At 38.7% G+C, this 20,260-nt stretch overlaps 1 protein-coding gene across 1 annotated transcript in view; it reads right to left on the reverse strand.

The window, feature by feature from the left end:
• Positions 1–309: 309 nt before the first annotated feature.
• The window catches only part of GABRA1 (gamma-aminobutyric acid type A receptor subunit alpha1), a 38,118-nt gene continuing 18,167 nt past the window's right edge, over positions 310–20,260 (reverse strand). The window contains exons 4-9 of the mRNA XM_085317833.1: positions 18,696–18,916; positions 17,130–17,212; positions 12,268–12,411; positions 6,460–6,612; positions 3,752–3,954; positions 310–1,059 (exon numbers count right to left, since the gene is read on the reverse strand). Coding sequence (XP_085173959.1) covers positions 751–1,059; positions 3,752–3,954; positions 6,460–6,612; positions 12,268–12,411; positions 17,130–17,212; positions 18,696–18,916 — 1,113 coding nt within the window. The 3' untranslated portion in view covers positions 310–750. The remainder of the gene's footprint in view (positions 1,060–3,751; positions 3,955–6,459; positions 6,613–12,267; positions 12,412–17,129; positions 17,213–18,695; positions 18,917–20,260) is intronic.

The raw sequence follows: 20,260 nt of genomic DNA on the forward strand, positions 1-20,260 counted from the left end.
AAAGCCTCCAGGAGTAGTCTGGATTACACAGGAGACAAAGGGAAATTGGGGTCTGCATTTGATTGTGCAACTGATTTTGCATCTAGTCTAGTGACAACTTAATGCTTAGAACAAGACTGCAGTATGACAGCAGATTAAAGCATTTGTTACCATTAGATCAAATGTGCTATACAGTGATAAACTGTACCTAGAGTGAGCAGATTTCCTTTTTCTTTCAAGACCATTTAATATTGTAAGTCAAGTAGTTTGGAATATAGAAGGGGGGAAAAAAGATAGGAAAATAATATATCTTATGGAATTCAACAAATGGAAAGCTTTACATCCTTGAAAAGTTTATAAACAGTGTTTGAATAAATGGTAAGTACAGTACAGTATGTGCAACATGAACATTATAAAGAACGTTTTCCCACTCCCCCAATCCTTAGAATAAAAATATCTTTTTCACGTACATATACAATATCTTTTTGGGACATTCAGTAATACGCTATCTGCAAATGATTTCCTGTTTCTTGTTGCTAGAACTCCTCCTTTCTCTTTTTCAGAATCACTTTTCAAAAGTATGTAGCTCATTTTTCTTTCCCTCACACACCAGGGTTTTTAAAATATATATACGTTTTACTTTTTGTTAAATAAAGAAACCTTTATTCTCTTTAAGACAGAGGCAATGAAGCAAATGGGAATTACTCTATGTGAAAGCTAAAAGCAATTCCCAGTGCAAAACACAAAACAGAACTATATGAGTAAATGAGGTTATTGGTGTGGAGTTGGGGCTTTTAACTGGGGCTCCCGGTTTAAATAGGTAGCCCAATAGACTAAATTAAAGATGCCGAAAAGCAAGGGGAAGGCTATTCTTGATAGTCGATCAATTTTGCTGACGCTGTTAAAAGTTTTCTTGGGTTCTGCAGGTTTTGTTTCTGSTTTAACTTCTTTGGGCTCTATCGTTGCACTTTTAGCAATGGTTGCCAGCCCAGGGTCCCTTGCAATATTAGGGGTGTAGCTTGTAGCTGCAGCTGTATATGTGTTATTTTTCTTAATGAGAGGATCCTTCACTTTCTTTGGCTGAAGAAAGAAGAAAATATTTTGTTCTTACTGTCTTCTCAACAGAAAATATCACAACAAAGCACTATAGTATTTTACCATGTATAGAATTTATACCACAATTGTAATAAGCTCTAAGTAAAAAGTGTCTATATACGTGATTCATGTGAAATAGGTAAAGCAAATAACAATCATTCATTTTGATTACTTTTAWTAATTAAACCAAATTATATGATGGATAAGCTATAATAAGGACTTACTGATAGCTAGGATCACTGATATACAGAATTACCTATAATGGTAATGAATGGTGACAAACCGCTCGTAATTCAATGTTCCCTTAATCAATTGTACTTTTTGACCAGGACAATTACTTTAAGAGACACTGTTTAATGTAGCTTTCCAATATTAAGATAAATAATGTTATTTGAGGCAGTCTTACACAATTCATACCTAAAAACATCATGTGATTAAGCACTAAAGGGTGGATTATTTAATAACATGCAAAGCTGCTTAATATTCTCCATACTAAGGGTTTAGACCAAAAGCAAATGCTTTAAGGAACAGATACTTAAAGTGCTTGTTTGAGTGCTACAACTGGGTCGTAACGGCTGAAATGTCACTCCAAATACAGGGGCTTAGAGCTGTATGCTTTTGGTGTCTATCTGCTTACGTTGTTAAAGCAAGAATCCTAGAAAGATTGAAAAGATCTTACAAAAGAAAGAAAATTTTAGTGGAGAAGAACTTAATGATCAGAAGGAATATCTAGATTTTGATCTGGATCCTTATGCTTTACAGTATTCTACTTGTGGGGGGAAAAAATTGGCCTCTGGGGATCCCAGCTGGAATCCAGCTGTTCCTGTTGCAGACTATCCTAATCCCCCACCACCACCACCCTGCAGCCACTGCACAAAGATAAGTATGGAAGAGGCATGTATGAGTAAAAAGCTTTGAAAAAAAGCACTGCCTTGCTCCAGGTACCTCTTGAGTATGAGAAAACAAAAATAAAAAGACCCCTAGAGTTTAGAAAATCTTTAAGCTGTGCTTGCCACAGAACCAGAAGGCAAATACCAACAGTTTGATCCTGTAGAAGGGAGGGGGAAAAAAAGGTAAGGTTAAAGAAAAAAACAGTGATTTTATGCAATCAGATCATTGCATAAAATAACTGTAATTCTCTGTTTTCAAGAAGCAGCTGCCCCGGAGAGGCAGTACTTTCTGCAGTAGTCATCAGACTATTTATGACAGCTCAGCTATGGATTAAGAGTTACACAGGCAAGCCAGTGGTTTGTAAGGAAGGAGGCTTTGGCTAAAACCCCTTTTGTTGAAGGGGAAAGCGTTTTAGGGAGCTGCAGGGCTCTAGGAGGGCACTTGGAGAGCGTGCCGGGAGGCTGCAAGCGCGCYGGGGCGAGCGGGCGGCGGAGGCTCGCTCGAGCGCCCTGCAGCCCCGYGCGGGAAGGGAAYSGGGCTGCGAYRCTGGATTTCTRTTACTTCGCAAGAAAAGGGATTCAGATGCTGCCTGCAATACGGATGCTCTTTATTTCAGGAAAAGAGTATCCAGCTTAGTTTGAGGCTAAGGAAAAGCTTCAAATTAAGTTAGAACATTTCTGCTGAAAGCAAACACCTGAGGAAGAAAATTCTCAAAAAATGGAAAAATGAAGTCAGAAAGCTTTCTGATTTATCTGCCCRTAAGCAGCTTTCAGGCTGCCCCCTTGCACAGCCCCCCGGGCCGAGCAGGACAGCGGCTGACCTGCTTGCAGAGTCGCGGTTGCGCTTCCCTGCCGGCCACTGTCCGAGCGAGCGGCATCGCGCCCCGCGGGAGCGAGGACCGCTGCGCGCGCGCCCTGGAGTTCACCGAGTTACTTCATTCATGTGTTCTACAATACTTCTGTGTTAGTCATTGTTGTATAAATGTCCTAATTTCATTTCTGTCTTATTAATAGATGACTTATGTAATTAAAATAGCAAAAAAAAAAAATAAAAGAGCCCCAAAATATTTATATTTAGACCTACACTCCTGAATTAAACACATATTCATGTACCAATGAGTAACATCTGCTCCTCTAAATATTTATTCTGCTGAAACTCTAGTCTGTGAATGTTCATAAAATGCAATTAGACAAGTAAAAATTCTCTTTCAAGATCTCTTAAAAAGCAGCCAAAATGAGCTTCCTCATAGAAGCAGCTGACACGGTAATTCACAGGAAATGCAAAGCGTTCTCCTTCCTCCCCTTTTTGCCCTCAGCAGTTTCTCTGTGCTCATGTGTATTTGGGTACTCAGTGCTAAGTAACTACTGCTACCCGTGCACGGCCCTGCGGGGAGGGGGTCGTGCRTGGTCTCTCTCTGCCCTGGCACTGTCCTCTGCCACTTAGCATTTCGTGTGCGTGAGAGGACCTAAACTGGGCCCCCGTTTCCCGTTGTGCAGCGCTAAGCTGCCTCTCCGCTGACTATAACCGCTCTCTACTTGAACGACTTGCAGAAAGCAAGTGTGTTCAATGTACTGCGCGACAGACAACTTGTGCGTAGAGAGGCCGGCGTGGTCGTGCGAGGGAACTCTTTTGCCCTAGGTGATGCTGCTTGAGCAAGGGGGTTGGACTAGATGACCTCCGGAGGTCCCTTCCAACCTCAGCAGAAGCTGTAACGGGTGAAACCCCACGCGYGGCGCCCCGCCGTGACGCACCGCGACCTGCCGCAGTAGGTAGTAAGCATCGTTACCTTCTCAGGAACGACGCTTTTGCCGTCCCACGCGTAACCTCTCTTTGTGAAGTAGTTCACGGTTGCAAATTCGATGAGCGCCGAAAACACGAAGGCATAGCACACTGCTATGAACCAATCCATGGCCGTGGCATAGGCCACCTTGGGAAGAGAGTTGCGTGCACTGATACTCAGGGTTGTCATTGTCAAGACAGTTGTCACTCCTGCAAAGCAGATGGTTTTAGTGCCTTTAGATCATTGGCTATGTTTTGTGCTTAATTTCGCACCTATTACRGTGGATGGGAGCCCCTTGTTTCTCCCCTCCCTATTTCTTCTGCGCTTCCCTGCTTAAATTCGGTTGCTGACCGGGGTATCAGACTTCAAGTTCTGCAGAATTGAGGGATCTTTGAAACATCTCTTTTATACTTTTATTCTTTGGAATTGTTTTAGTAGAATCTGATTTCAAAAAGTAGAATTGGAATAATATTTTGAGCTGGGGACTGGATGCTAAATAAGCTTCAGGAAATTTGGGGAATCAGCTTTGCCCTTCTGTATCCAAGCCCTGTGAATTGTTCTGCAGATTTAACGGTTCCACGTTTTTACTTCTTGCAACAGTTCTATGATATTTAGATAGAAAACGATAAAATTACTATTTTCATGTTAATTAGCCTGATTATTGCAAAACAGTTTATTTAGTAAATGTTAGTGTATGTTCYATTGAGCGTATGTGTAAATGCAATTAGCTGTATGTGACTAGCTATGAAAGAAAAAAGTATATAGCTTCATACTGCTGTTGAACCTTTTCCCTTCACTAGCTGTGGAGCTTTCACTGTGAGCAGCAGGACTGCATTGGATTCACGCCGCTTACAGATGCTTGAAAAAAATCTACAATGCAGGCTAGACATTTACATCAAATCACATGTCCACAAGTTACCTTGACAACTGCAGTGTCGTGTATTCAGTGTCTCTTGCAAGTTTATTTTGACTGCAACGAGTGCTAGTGAAAATGCGCAGTGGCCTAAAAAAGGCCAAATAATGAACAATATATTTACATACTGGTGTAAAGACCTTGAATTACTGGTACCTAATGAGGATGCAATTTCTCTTCCCTAGGAGACAACCTARTCTTGTCTTTGACTCATTGCTAGTGAGCTTATGTGCCTCTTACGTGGTAGCAAAATAGGATTTATGATTAGTGTTATCTACTGTGGTAAGTGGGCTAAAAGATGTAAGCTGTTCTTCTATGTATGCCATATTCATGCAAAATACAGGGAGACATTTTTCAGTGCTAGTAGGGAATGAAAAAACTTCCATCTTGACACATTATGATCAAATAAACATAAAGCTGGATATTAAATAACTGTCTTAAAGGAAAACTTTTAGAGGTCTGGGCTCCTCAGCCTGTGAAGATAGCTTGAACATCATGCAGTACTATTCGTTATGTGAGACTAGGAAATTTTGTTSTCCTTTTAGGGACAAAGAATTACAGCATTGCAAATTGCTAATCAGACATTTCTTTTAAATGGCATGGTCAAAATGCAGGAATCAAAAGAGGTAAAATAGTTACAATTTCAACAGCTTTGAGCACAGTGTCTTTTAAGAGTCCTATACCAAATCTCAGTAAGGCCAATGAAGAAACTTCAGAATTGATTTTAGATTTTGATCTAAATGATACTATGTAAAACAAATTTAATTATATTGTGCTTTAAGCTATTCTCTAAAGTCACAGCTGTATACCATCAGAAAGCCACTGCTCGTCCCCTAAGGTCTAAGGGTGTGCAAGTTGTGACTCATTTCCAGAGGCTTTGGGAAACTAAAGCACAGCTGTAAAGAGAGCCTGGAAAAGGTCAGTAAAAGTAGCTCTTGTTCAGCAAGAGTCTCAAGGTCTCAGCGTTTCTCTGGATCAGGCCTCGTGACGCCCCGGCCGTCGGTGCGGATGGACAGGCTCTGCGCGGCTCTGCCCTGCCCTGCGCGGAGCCCCAACGGCACAAAAAAGGCTGCGTCACACTGGAGAAACAGCATGTTCTGTTTTCTCTATCTGGGGTTTTGTTGCATCTTTTTATCTTTTTTTTTTTCTTTAATTATATACTTGGCATGGATTAATATCTCCAAAGAATGTGCTAATGGTTTGTTTCTAATTTTAAAGTAAGCATTCAAAGTCAATGGTTAAAACCCTAGGACCAGCCTTGTAACTGAAGAGTCCTTCAGACTCACTTAGTGCATTCATTGAGTGAATCTATTCACCACCTGAGGGCAATTAATTTTGTCACTGACTTGGACKGGTCTTTAGCAACAGTGTCCAAAAGGGGACTATACAAAAAAATTTTAAAGTAAGCGTTTTCAAGTGGCCTAAGGATGTCAAGTGGCCAACACTCACTAAAGAAAACGTTTTTGTCAATCTCCGCCACAAATGTCATTGCTACTGTTTCCCCGTTTTATTTATTTATGTTTATTATGCATGTGTATTATTTACATTTGTGTATATAGTTGTTTTGGAAAAGTAGAACTGGACTAAATCATTCAAGATACTTTTCAGGTCTCTCTTCACAACCAATTTAAACAGTTTAGATCTTAAAAAATCAATTTCTGCTATATCTTTGCAATGAAATTGTGCACTGCACTGTGTACAGGCTTATGCTGTTCTCTAGTATCACATAACTTACTTTACCATAAAATTTCTGGTACTTATTTGGCATATCATTACCAAACACTGTATAGGTTTTGCTTACCAAATACAGTTCTTGCTGGAACAGATTCTCTATTAAGCCAGAAGGAAACTTGTGACAGAATCACTGTCATGATGCATGGCAGGTAGGTCTGAATGACAAAGTAGCCAATCTTTCTCTTCAAATGAAAATGCGTAGTCATAACAACATATTCCCCTAAAAACAAGAAAAAAACAGAAAATTAAAGGTTTTACAACTTTACAAATTAGAAAGCTTTGTAGGAGGCATTTTTTCGTTGTATTGACCTCTATTGTAAAAAGAAAACATAGTCCTTGGATCAAGTTGGATAAGCTCAGAAGAAAACATTTAATAAAGCAGATATTAAAACTCTGTTGATAATACAAAGCTAGACACTTCTGGGAAATGTTAATTAAATTCGCATCTTTTCATCTCCTCCGAGAAGTGAACGATAGTCTGCACTAACTGGTGGCTGCTCAGGTCTCTTGTGCAAGGCCTTATCCCATTAGGAGGTGGAAAACCACCATAACATATACGTGTAAACAGCGTTCGGAGGCTGAATGAAGACAGATGCGCAGATGTGCTTCAGCCCAGCCAGCCTGAAGATGTAATGGTTGACGTGACTGCGTTCGGGCCACCACTGGCTGTGCTTCCTCCGTGCTGGAGATGAAGCAGCCGGCACTGCCGGTGCAGTTCCTTGCGACGGTAATTCTCTCTCCTGAAGGAAACAGCTGAGGCAAGAGTCACACAGAACGTTTTCGTTAACGCTACTTTTTCAGGTGCTGCAAAACCATAYGAGATGGGATTACAAGCAAAATTCTTAAGTGTTTGTACAACTCTATAAACTTTTCCTGCCAGAGCACAGCAAATAATGCCCCATTTTCACACCGTTATTTACTGCATCATTGAAAATGGATTTTGGGAAAAAAAATATTCTCAAAAGACAGGAAAATCCGTTCTTGTGACATTTTGTTCAGGATCGACTGATTCTTTGTAAAATAGAAGTTAGCTTAAGAAAGAAGCCGGTGGACTTGTAACCAAGCAAAAATCTGTCTAAATTAGAGATGACACGTGAAAATACCGTTATTCTCTTTTAAAATATAGGTAACTGGAAAAAGAGAGTTGCATGTACACAAGAAAATCCAAAGTTGGATTGAAAAGCTATGTCTAGACATTGACTGCTTATGCACCAAGCATGTCAAATGCCCTTTTCTTTAATTCAGAGTCTAGAAGAACATTCATTTGAACAATCTTGCTCAACTTACAACCCCGAGGCAAGCTTATAAATAGGATGTGACAATGTTCCTGGTATGTTTCAATATAAAATAGAAGACAGTAGCAAGAGGGGAAAAAGAATCAATTTTGAGAGGCTGAGCAAAGGATATACAAGAAATAACTTCTTTCAGAAATAATACTGGCAGGAGCGATATAAAGGACAATATTACTAGAATTTTGTCTACTTTTCTTTAACTTCCACCAAAACAACCTTCTTTTCCCCTGTACTGGAGATTATCATATTATGAAGGGTACCAGTCCTGGCTCAGAGAGCCAATAATTTAATTTTATCTACTAAAATATGACGTGAGAAGCTATTTTAATGCAATCAGATATAGCATGATCACAACAGTATGTCAGAAGTAATTTAGTGATTGTAGATGGAAAGCTAAGAATACAGAGTGAACAGACCACTATACTCTGAAGATTTATTTAGCTGCTTAAATTATCGAAGTATTTTTAACCTCTAGAAAATGMGCAGATTCAAAGCATAAAGGCAATTAAAAAGACAGAGACTACTGTGATCTGGTAAATACTGTAACAGGTCTGAGGCAGTAGTCTGCTAAAGGTAATACAATAAGTAGTATATCAGACAAAGCATAGGTCTTAGAGTAATGCCTACAATTAAATTACAAGGCAAAAACATTTTTTAAGTCTCAAAGCTACCAGTATACTGCAGTCATGTATTAAAAGATGTGTTTGATTAGAAGTAATCTTTGATTAGATTTATTCAAATAACTGTAGGACATGAAAATTTGCCAGTTATTTAATTTATCTTTAGCTTCCTGCATTTTATGGCTTTCTTTAATTGAAATGCATGGCAGCATTCACAACAGCTGCCGACCACTGYCCAACTTCCCAGCGAGAATTCCTACAATTCCATTTTCAAAAGTTTGTAATTCAGCCATATAATACCCCATAGGCTAAAATTTCAAATAGTCCTTGAGTAATAGCTTTCCTGTAATCATAGAGTCTGACTACTTTTAGGCTTTAACTGAAAAATAACATAAGTTGCAGTTTATGTATCTTATGTTCTCTTTTTCATCTCTAAGGTATTTCTTTCTAACTGCCCTGGAATCCCTGAGGTCTTTGGCAAATAACCGTGTTGAGCAGATAAACTAATTTTATTTTTTGTTTCATTTATTCTATGAAGTTTAAATTATTCATATTATGCAAAATGAAGCCTTTAAAAATGGTCCCATAATTCCTCCATCTATATTAACCAAACTTTTAAAACCATTTTCATATCTGAACATTTCCAGTGCTCTGGGAGAGTTTGATCTGTGCTCAACACTTTTGCCTCTGCAGTTCTTAATCAGCCTTTAATTCTACAGTGTATCACAATCTTTAGGAGTCAAAGTCAAATGTTCAGGTGGTATAAATGAACATGTGCCCTCAGAAGGAAATGACTGCTATTTATGCTAGTTATTTCTGAGCTATTACTTCTGTAAACTATTTTTTAACAAAAACAGATGACTGTTAGATGAGTACCTAAAATTAATTTGTATCACAACATCAATCATAAGGTTTGAGGTGAAAAATGAATTTTAGTTATAATAATACTTTTATATCACTGTGGATAGAAATAAAGCTTTCTTTGCCTTTAATTTAAAGCACATTTCATTTATTTTTCACACCATATTACCTAGCAGAAAAAAAGATCTTCCTTAGAAAAATGTCCTCTCAGCAGATGCACAGAACATTTTTTTTWAAAAAAAAAGTGAGTACAAATCCTGCATCAGCACAAAAATATTTTCAATGTGGCAAAACAAATCTACATAAATAGAAATCTGTAGAAATCCTTTAAGCATCTGTTTTTCTCTTTAGGAGATCTTACAAAAGATCATTTTAAAATCTTTCTGAATCAAAAAGACTCAGTAGTTGGAGGCAGATAGTAATTTCATATACATCTCAAAAATGGATAACTGTTCTTGAGCGTAGCAACAGCAACAATAACTATTATTTTGTTTACCAAATGGTGGTTGTGCACGCAAGGAAATGGAGACAAATCTGCCACTGCCAACATGGATGAATAACAACAACATTTTAGTTTTTCAAAACTGTGACAATTGCAGATCTCTTTTCGTGAAACGTTCAGTATTTGTGGTTGTCTTGTTCTAGGTCCAGAAATGAGGAGAGCAGATGGCCTTTTAGCAAAGGAAGAAATTAAAGGAAAAAAAGGACTTGATAGTTTCACCAAATCGTTTTATAGTTTTGAGACTGTTCAGTGTAACCTGGCTCCCCCCACATCATTGGAAATTATATGTCTGGAATTTCAGGCAGCCATAAATATCATCTTAAAATTGCATAAGATCTTGCAGATTCCTTCAATGATCCACAGAATCAGCTGCACTATAGCTTCATTTTCTTGCCTAATATAGGTGCTGAGAACTCTTAAATGAAGGTTGTCTTCAGTTTCTTTTTGTCAGATGAGTCACCCCTCACAACTTTGAAAGTAAGGAGGACTTTCATAATTTTCATGACCGTGCCTTACATCTTAAAACAGAGATGCTCAGAGGATGAAGATGTGCTGGAGGATTCTGTTGGGACTACACCTATGCAGATGGGGAGAAAAGTGATTAACAACTTTTGATGCCCCACATTATTTTGGTAAAGGTTAATGTCAAGAAGTATTTCTTTGTGAAACATTCAATCTACAAACAAAAATGTGTTTATTCCACCACTCTATATTCTTAGTGAGTATTAACTTAAAGGGATTGAATATTTGGTACCAAGAAGATAATTTAATTGGTTTATTTTTGGTTTTGATAACCATTGTATTTAGTCTTTTGTAATGTTTCCTACATCTAGACGATAATATATTTATTTCAGCACATGTTAATTATACAGCATCTAAGTTTACGCATAGGCATGATAAAGTGTTTTTTCAGAGAGAAAAATGAAGTGGAATTCAGACCTATAAGGTATCATGGGCAAAAGAGAGGTAATTTAGTTTCTTCATGGAAAGACATCAAGAATGTTTCTACTTCCTAGGTTTGCCTTCAGTACTGTTGAAAAATTTATCTGCCTTTCTTAAGAATTTATAGGGTGCTACTCACATTGCTATATAATTATCCTGAACTATATCTGGTATTAGCTATCCAGTTTAATCTTCCCAGGCTTATGCGTCTTTTCTGACTGTCCTGCAATGCTCATAGTACATCCCATGAGCAGAGAACTGGCGCTGCGCGAGAAAGGGCAATCCCACGGGTTGCGAGGTCTCTCCAGGTGAGCAGCTCCACAACAGAAAGGGCAGAGTTTGGGCTCCTTGCAGTTTCTTGCAAATCCTACCGACATTTCAGCAAAGGGCAGCTTGGGTGAATTACTTACTGCCTCCACAAAGTCAACAGCAGCACCTCTAACTGGGGCCGGGCTGCGAGTTCTCCCCTTTGCATTCATTGCAAACCCTTTGGGCCTGCCTTAGTGCTCAGTAACAAAAGTGGCGAATCTATCCCGCAGTTGTGTTAATACTGCTCCTATGCAAAGTCCTTACTGCTGCCGTGCTACGTACTTTTGTGATTGTATTAACTGAACGTAAGCTTCCAAGCTGAGTATTAGTCCACCAGAACCTTTTGCCTATGGGAAATTTTKTTGGCTAGTAGGGCATATGAGTATATGGTGACAAGCTAAATAAAAATTCCAGGATGAATTTAGTGTTCACCCTAAATTGACTGACTTTTCCTKAAGTGTTGGTTCACTTTGTGAATGAAACATTTGAAAAGTTTGGTTTATGCAAGTGTAAGTGTACTATTTTAGCTGYTGTCTTGGCTGCATTCAAAGCAGTGCTGCTACTTCTAGCGGTACACTTCTCTCTGGTCCATTGAGCGTTTAATCTAGTCAACATTTTGAGTTCTTGYTCATTTCCAATGCTGAGTTTACTACTGTATTTTGGTCTTTTCTCCCCTTTCAAAATAGCCAAAATAAAAAGATTAAATCTTTCCATACTAGGCTGTGGAAAAGCAAAAATTTTTAGCCTACTGTAAAGTTATAGCTACATAATACTGCAAATATGGGCTACTTTTTTTACATCTGACTATTAGCTGTTTTGGAGTTGGAGCTCGTGCTAGCATTAAGACACCTAAATCTTGTATTTGACTGTTCCAAGTGGTTTGTAATTTGGTGAAATGTTTTGTTTACTTTAAATTCCTCCTTGAGAACTTACATGCTCCTTTCAGCATCCTACTTCACTGCCTWCTCCAGGTATATGATCTTCTGGGATTCATAGTCTGATATTCCTTTTTCAGCTTATATAGTAAGCAGATGATGAAGTATGATAAAGATAGGAGGAGTACACCTTTCTAATGTAAATTACTATTTGTTTTTGGCTAGACAGGTCACTATAGTAAACTTTTAAACTGCTTAAACACTTTAACCACCATCTGACGTATGAAAATAATCCCAGGATATGCTATCTTTTGACAGTCATGTTTTTCTATTCTGAAGCTCATATATTGCAATTTACACCACTTGCTCTCTGGTCTTTGGGACTTTTTTCCCAGTCTAAATTCTGTCTTGGCAGTTAAAGATCCTCTATCAATGCAGACCCATGGCCCTTCCCAGAAAATGTATTTTACACACCTGTACTGGACTGAACAATTCCAGAGTCCACAGTCTGTCCAAGCAGATCGTACTGGTTCAGTCGAGAGCCATCTTCAGCCACAACCACTGATCTTGCCGGCTCCCGTGTCCATTCATACACAACCTCTGCTCGGGTATAAGCATCTAATTTAAAAGAAATACATTGCATTTCAGCTTTTCACTTTTTACTGCTGATATAGCTTTAACAGAAAAAAACTTTTGAGCAGTAACTTGAGTATTAAATTCTCTTTAATTTTCTGTAGAGAGCCCACAGCTAGCTTATTTGAATTTTATATCTATGGGAAATACTATTTATCTATCCATAACATGATTAGCTAAACATCTACTGTAGTGCTGAATAAAAGTTTGTCCTCAATGGCTTGAAAATCTTTCCCTCACTTATGTCATTCCTACCTGTATCAAATACGAGTAATCAGAAGGGAGAGTAAGAGGAGGAGTCTCATGGGTAGGCAAAGACCTCTGCTGTTTTTCTAACTTTCAAGCACAGTCAAGAAAGATGTGCCYCAGCCTTTTCAGCTCTTTGTGGTGTTGACTGGGCTGCTGTAAGAAAATAAGCCCTTCTCAGAGTAACTTCAGCGATTTCCTCCTCACCAGCCTGGCTAGAGCTCTCCATGTTGTCGTGGCCACCTCAGGCCACCCTTCCGGGATAACAGGCAGAACAGACATTTCTGAGGCTACCTAGGTGCAAGCGGTTTTAAATTACAACAGAAGTATTTTTCTGCTTTACTTATTTCTGGAAAATGCAGAAAGTTCTTTTTTTTTGTTTGCACTTACTCAGGCCCTGAATAAAGCCCTGTAGATGCTACAATCCTGATTAGTCTTGTATRTTATATAGATAGCTCCATAGCACTGCATCTGCAGTGCTGCATATATCATCCTGGTGTTTTGTGCTGTTATTAGTATGTTGTTATTTAGGAATTAAACTATACATAAAGGGTTTTTTTCCTAGTCCTGTTATAAAATTCTGCCAGTTTGCCATGTCTGCAGTCTTGACAGCTCTCACTCTGAGCAGTTTGGGTGGGAGTTACTCATCTGCAGACAGGACCTAGTGTGTTTTGGACATCTAYGAGTACCCAGGGACATACACGTGGGACCGAACGTGATCAGCACCTACGCAAAGCTTGCACCCACCAGAGGACGTGTGGCTGGATGCCAAATAGGACAGCTTAGTGCAGCTAAAATGGCAGTGGACATGTATATTTAGGTAACTGACTGACTCCTACCTGCAGGATAAGATTTCCCCTGTGCATTTTGGGGAGTGGCACACAGGAGGGGAAGAGAAGGAATCTGATTCAGTTGACCTCATTTGTGAGTTAATAATTTTATCTTACCAGTGTGAGAGAGAACAGCTAGTAATTGCAGAGGTGGCACTGGGTGGGGTGTGCTAGCAAGTTAATTGCATGGCATTTGATCCTGCATTACTGAAGTAGAAGGGAGCTTTTGCCCTCAGCTTTCATATTCCCCAAGCACTGTAACATATTTATAGCTTTCTTGGAAGCAATGGGAAATGCAAATCTACGTCTTAATAATTGTGACTTTAAAGATAATGGCCTCAATAAGTTTAAACATTTGCCTGTTAATCTAGTCACGTAAAGCAATAGTGGCAATGTTAATATTCTATTTCCAGCATTTTACCTATTCTGAAGCTGGAGTGTGGTTTGGAAGACAGGGGCCTGGTTTTCTGACCTGCTGAGAGCCACCAGATGGGGAGCTAGGGAGCTTGTCCAGCCCTGCAACTCCAGGACCAGCACGTTCAGTTCTCCATCCTGACCTCAGCATCTGACTCACRTGTTGCATAAGCAGCAACGCAAAGCAGCCTGTCCCGGCTGCCCCCCAGAGTGGCCATGGTTTTACACGGGTGCTTGTGACCCAAGCTGACAACCAGATTCTTGTGGGAAGAGCTGAGGAGAGCAGCTGCCTTTCCGATTTTGCTTTTGCCAACATATGGCTCTTTGTTGTTCCAGAAGCCTCTTTAGCATTTGTCACATTGAATTTACATTGGAATAACCTCTAGCTTAAGCTGCTATTTTGGCAAGTCACTTTAGCCTTGGAGCTAGGTCAAGCATTTATTGGCCTCTCCAGCTTGGGTAGAGACCATGGGAGACATGTGTCACCTCATCAACACAGGCCCCTTCTTGATCCAGTTCCAGCATATGAGGAGTAACCGGAGGACATGGAGTCCAGTTTAATTCAAAACAAACACTGCTGGGCAGACACTACCTTGCAGAGTTGCTGAGTGTAATATTGTAATCTGTGCTTAAAGTGTGGCTTTCATGATGTCTAAAAGTCTCTTTCAGATAATTTTTCAGTCTATTAGGATGAATTTTATAAATTACTTAAATTATTTGATAGAAATGTCCCCAAAATATTGAAATACAACTTCTCCTGAAAAAGCAATAATTAAATATAAGACCTACTCTCTTTTTGTATGTACAATGGTGAGTCCCATTTTCATGCTTGGACCATACTTAAGTCCATTTGTCCGGTGGGAGCTATTCCTATTTATATCAGTAATTAAATAGCAATTGAGACTCTATAATCTGACAATTGCGATGTATGACCTGATGAGGAGGATCACGTTTAAGGCCCRTTCTGGGCTGTGAACTCATCCAGCATCTGCAGTAAGAGCGCGTTGCAGGACGCACCCTGCTCTGCACCGTGCAGGTCCCAGGCGAGAAACTCCCTGGAGATTAGCCGGGGAATGGAGAGTTTCTGTGAGAGCTCCTTGTGTTGGCCCCGTGGCCCTCCCCAGCATTTGGAGCTGTTCTGTGGGTGTGATACTTGTGTGAAGGACTGCTGTGGGTTTAGGACAGCTGGCACGGTAACTAGCTAGTATTCAGAAGAACAAATAAAGAATATGACATGTAAAACATGACAGACTGACTGCACTCYGAGCTTAGACTACTAGTTATCACCTCTGGTGTTAGGGTAAGATATGATCTTTCAATCAGAAATAAAACTCTGATTTTTCTTCTGTTTCTCTTTTGTTCAYTCTAAGAGAAATAATATTTATTATGAAAAAAGACGTTTTGCAGGGTAAAGAGGAAAGTAACGTAAGATACAAACAATACATCTGCATATCTTTTTGCTGTCTTGTTTTTACTCTTTGGTGTGGTTCTGGAGTTGTACTCACATCTATGTTATCTATCCCCGTTTATCCATAATTTCTGCATCTCTYTCTCATTTCATTGAGGCAACATTCTTAGTGATCAGGAAAACCTAGCACTTCTTGAGCCAAGACTACTCTAATCCGGGACACATTAGGCCAGAAAGAATTGAGTGTAGGAAAGAAATACAAGTAGGARTTCATATCGGAGAGTCTCTCTGGTGTTTTGGGCTTGACTCAGTGGTATATGACTAGGATGGTAGATTTCTTCACCTGTCTATACAGATTCGGTCTGCTGGTTCACATTTGTTCAAAAACTGTTGATGGTTGAGCTGTTGGTGGTTGTGTCAGCACCTCCCACATCCAGAAAACAGCTGGCATATGCTCTGTWTTGTGCAATTCAAAAGAAATTCAGTCCTGTGACCACTCCTGATCTAACCAGTACTCACAGGTGATCCCTGGAGCACAGATTTGCTGGCACTGATGGAGGAACCACTATAGCTATTTGCTCTTTATTAGTTGGAGGAAAGCTTCTTTTTTCCTCTTCTATTTTACAGGAGATTTGGAAAGATTTATTTGAAGTCCTATCAGGAAACCTAACATCCAAGTAGTAAACTACTCTTGTCAGTTATCCTGCAAGTTTGTTGTTGCTTTTTGTTCTCTAAATCTTATCTAGGAGACTAGTAGCTCTTTAAAGGCAACGTATCAACCCTTTTTCATAGTAAACATAGAGCTAGCTATTCAGTCCAAAGTAAATTATCGCCATGTCTGGTACCCTGTAAAAAATGAATTGGGTGTTTTGTTTGGTGACTTCTAAAATAGATCAAGCCACTAAGTACCCATTATCAGTGAAATGACCAATTTCTACTGGAAAAAAATAGCCATTGAGGAAACAATTTGTACACTATTACATTTTCCACTCATTTTGTCTTCCTTGTTTGTGTTGAAGCAACTGAAGTGAAACGGCTCCTAATATTTTTTATTTAAAGAGTTGAAGGGTTGTTTGTTTGGTTTTGGTTTTGTTTTTTTTTTACTTAATTCRTGAGCTAATATATTTAGTTGCATTCCCAAGAATCAACGTCATGTTGGTTGTTTATCAAATTAAAGTTTGGACTTTCTGAAATTAGTGTCAGTTATTACATGGAATTTCAGTTGCATTAATTTTTGTCCAGTGTATTCTCTAAATTAAGGTTAAAAATCCTGCAATCTCTCTTCTGAGATTTTTGATTTCCAGAAATGTCATATGATTACCATTTTCTGTGGCAGGYTGACATCTTCACTTGAGTTAGAACTTTTAAAAAAATACAACATGAACACTTTAGAATATTATACAAAATTTTGTTCAAAACCTGACCAAACAATGGGGGCAACGGAATTATTTTCACCTAAACCAATTCAGTTATCAATGGTCTATATTACTTGTTCTGTAATATCAATTTTATCACTTAACAAAATAAAGCAACTGTGAGGTTAACAATAGTTTCTGTGTGTCAAACCATAACTCAGTTYGGAGTGCAGTCATTTTTCTCCTTTACACATGTCCAGGCATGACATTGGAAGATATTTAAGATACAAGGAAGTTCATTATACTAAATATGTACATAAGGAAAAAATACAAGCCTGCAAGAAGAGTGAAAAATACACAAGATTTAAAACCTTGAGGTTTGCTCAGTTGCAAAATACTTTTGTAACGTGGCCTTAAAAGGGAGAAACCTCAATTTAAAAATAAACTTACAGCTTCCAAATTTCAAGGGGCAAGCATGTGCATCCATGGGAAAGTCTTCTAAATGCATTGGACATTCTGCTCTCACAGTCAATCTATAATGGATTAATGAGCAAAAGGACACATTTATTCTAGTTTCATAGAAATAGCAAATAGACTTCTATTAAGACACACAAAATAAGTATAGCATGACATTTGTTAGTCGGTTAGTAAGCGGCTAGCATGGGTTGCCTGGTTGCCCAGTGCTGACGGACATGCATGGACGTAGCGGTGCACCTGGCTCTGCCCCTGGACCACGTCTCGCTGCACAGCAGAGACATGCTCGCAGTTACAACTTGGTGTGCRGATTAAAATCTATTAGAAACCGGAATCATTTCCTTGCTGCCATCATTAAACTGGCCCACTCTGGATGTTCAGCCATTTGCTGAAATCATTTTGTTGCCTTCAGSTTGGGTGCAAACAGGTTCCTCAATAAAAGAGATCAAATGAACTAGAAACGGTTCCTGAAACAGTCACATATCACACATCAGCAAGGAATGGACAGTCATACTTGAATACCAGGCAAAATATTTTGTTAAGGCACTTGTAAAGGTGAGGAAAAAGAAATGGTTATGGCATAAGAAAAGAGACTTATTTGGACAATGTGCTGCCAGTAGCGCACTTGTGGATTAAATCCCTAACATCCGTTTAGGAAGACAAGAAAAATTGACCTGGACTTGTATAACTACCAGCCAAGCAGATTTTGTCCTAGCCTAGGCAGTCTTGAAAGGTGTTTCAGAAGAAAATGAACATATTTGACAGACTCCCAAGAGCCTGAAGACATAGTTTTCTCCAAATACTTGTACTGTTTTTAAAAACATTTTATAATTGTTAAAAAAAAGTTCAATGTTCACCTATGTACTAAGCTCTCCATCTTGACTTTGAGTCAAATGAATCATGTTATACCTGATTCGATTACCATAAACGGAGGAAATGTTGCTCTGTGGAAACGAAATGCCAATTTTGTTTATAATTTTAAATTTCATTTTTTTTAAATCTAGAATATTCTACCACTGTGTATCATAATTAAATCAAAGGATTTATTTAACTCCTCTGCTGATGACTGGTTAGCTCAAGTTCAGTTATCCATGCGCTGAGTTCTGTGCTCATCTGCTAGTTTTTAGACTCCGTTTTCTATAGCATCCAAAGATTAAAGACTCATATATTTGGTCAGGCTGGCTAGATAATACATATTAAGCTTTTAGGTTTCCTGGTACTTTGAAGGTGGGATTCTTGAAAGCATATCCAAATTAAGGTCCACTGGAAGCTGGCTGATGCCTAAAACTCTAGGCACCTTTTAAAAATCAAACATTAAGACACATCCACGAAGTGTAAAAGGTGGCATAGCAGGAGGGAAAAAATTAACACTGCAAACTCCACAGTTTTTCCATCATCCTACAGCCTATTGTGAAAATAATAGCTAAGTAGGAATCAAATTATGCTCGAGAAGAAACCTGCCTGTTTCTTGTTTGGAAAATATGGTGCTTTAACAAGTTAAATTGTCAAATTAAATGAAGTATATTTTATTTTAGGGCTCACCTCATTGTATACAGCAATGTCCCATCCTCTGTTATTCGTAGTAGTTTATTTGGCATCGTCATGTTATGAGCCACTGACTTCTTTCCATTGTGGAAAAAGGTATCAGGTGTCCAAATTTTGCTGGCCATTAAATTATTTAACCGGAGAACAGTCATAGGTCCTTTGAATTTTAATCTCTCATCTTTCCAGCTTTGGCGGAAAAATACATCTATAGTGTACTCCTATATCAATTCAGAAAATAGGGAAACTCTCATGATGTAATATCTTGCAGTACAAGAACTTGATAGGTATATTCTTACCGTTCCCTTAAAAGAAAGACTATTAATGAAATCAGTAATTATCAGAACATGTATTCTCTATATTACATCCAAAATATCTGAAGCTGGTTATTAAATAGTTACAATATCATTACTGTGTTCAACAGAATAAAAATTTGGGAGAATTGTATCTCAAAAGTTAGACAATTTGTGATATAACATTGTAGAAACAAAGTAATTCATCCTCTTCTCATTTTCCTTTCCCCTTCCATAAAACTGTAATTTAAAGCTTTGGATATTGAGCCATTATGCGTAGCGCGAGGAAGAATATGTCTCTTTGTCTAAAACAAACCTGGCGAGACAGGATCTTGCTAGTGCCTTTTGTTCTAGGCGTCTCATTAGCATAAACCTGTAGTCAGCCTGGGAAAAGTTCACAGATCACTGAAATTACGGGGTCTGATTTATGAGAAGTAAAACAGCTCAGTGGGCCAAATCATTGGACTACGGAGAGTGTAAGCTGAGGCCAGTTTTGGACCAAGAATTATAGTTCGGTCATGCAAGGACTGGAGCAATGTGGGAAGGGACGCAGTAGCTGGTTCAGTGTACAYGAGGAGAATTAAAATAACTGGCACTCACTAAGAAAGGAAAGGRTTATTTGGCATATTAGAAAGTGATAGGAATGGAAGTTAAGAGGTTAAAATTAGAAAACATGTTTTGGGGTATTATAAATAAAACATTGAATAGTTCCCGAATGGAGTGAGGTGAAAATATGAAAACCTCYTGTGGGTACAGTATAATGCTGTATTTTCCCAAGGAAAAAAATGCCACCCCAACACAAAATTGAAGTATGAGATTACCCTGCCCTTTCCATCATTCATTGTTAAGATGTTGTGATGAATGTCAAATGTAGCTGTTCAAAATTACCCTGAATGAATCTCTTGGCTTAGAAACTAAAGCTTTGCTGAGATCTCTTGCCAAAGGACTGAGAGCAAATCCTGAAGGAAAGTGGCTCGGGCATACACACAGCTATAAGTAAAAGAGCTGCCCCAAGGAATATGTTAGTGAAGAGAAGCATTCTGGAACGAATATGCAAAATTTGACCGTAACAGATTTCCTCAAACTTGTGATTTTTGTTTTAACAAATCACAACATAAATAGTTGTGAGCTGTTTATTCTTCAAGAAATTCTCAGCAAATAAGAAAGGTGACTCTGTCAGTGCATTTCTCCTGTTTTCAGGGCATAAAATGCCTAAATAAATATCTTATGGACATTAAAATGTTATAGTTCCATGTGGTGGTCTTATTTTGG

This window comes from Rhea americana, unplaced genomic scaffold, assembly GCF_003343005.1.
Source record: "Rhea americana isolate MKP2758 unplaced genomic scaffold, rheAme1 scaffold_51, whole genome shotgun sequence".
In the NCBI taxonomy this organism is placed as follows: domain Eukaryota; kingdom Metazoa; phylum Chordata; class Aves; order Rheiformes; family Rheidae; genus Rhea; species Rhea americana.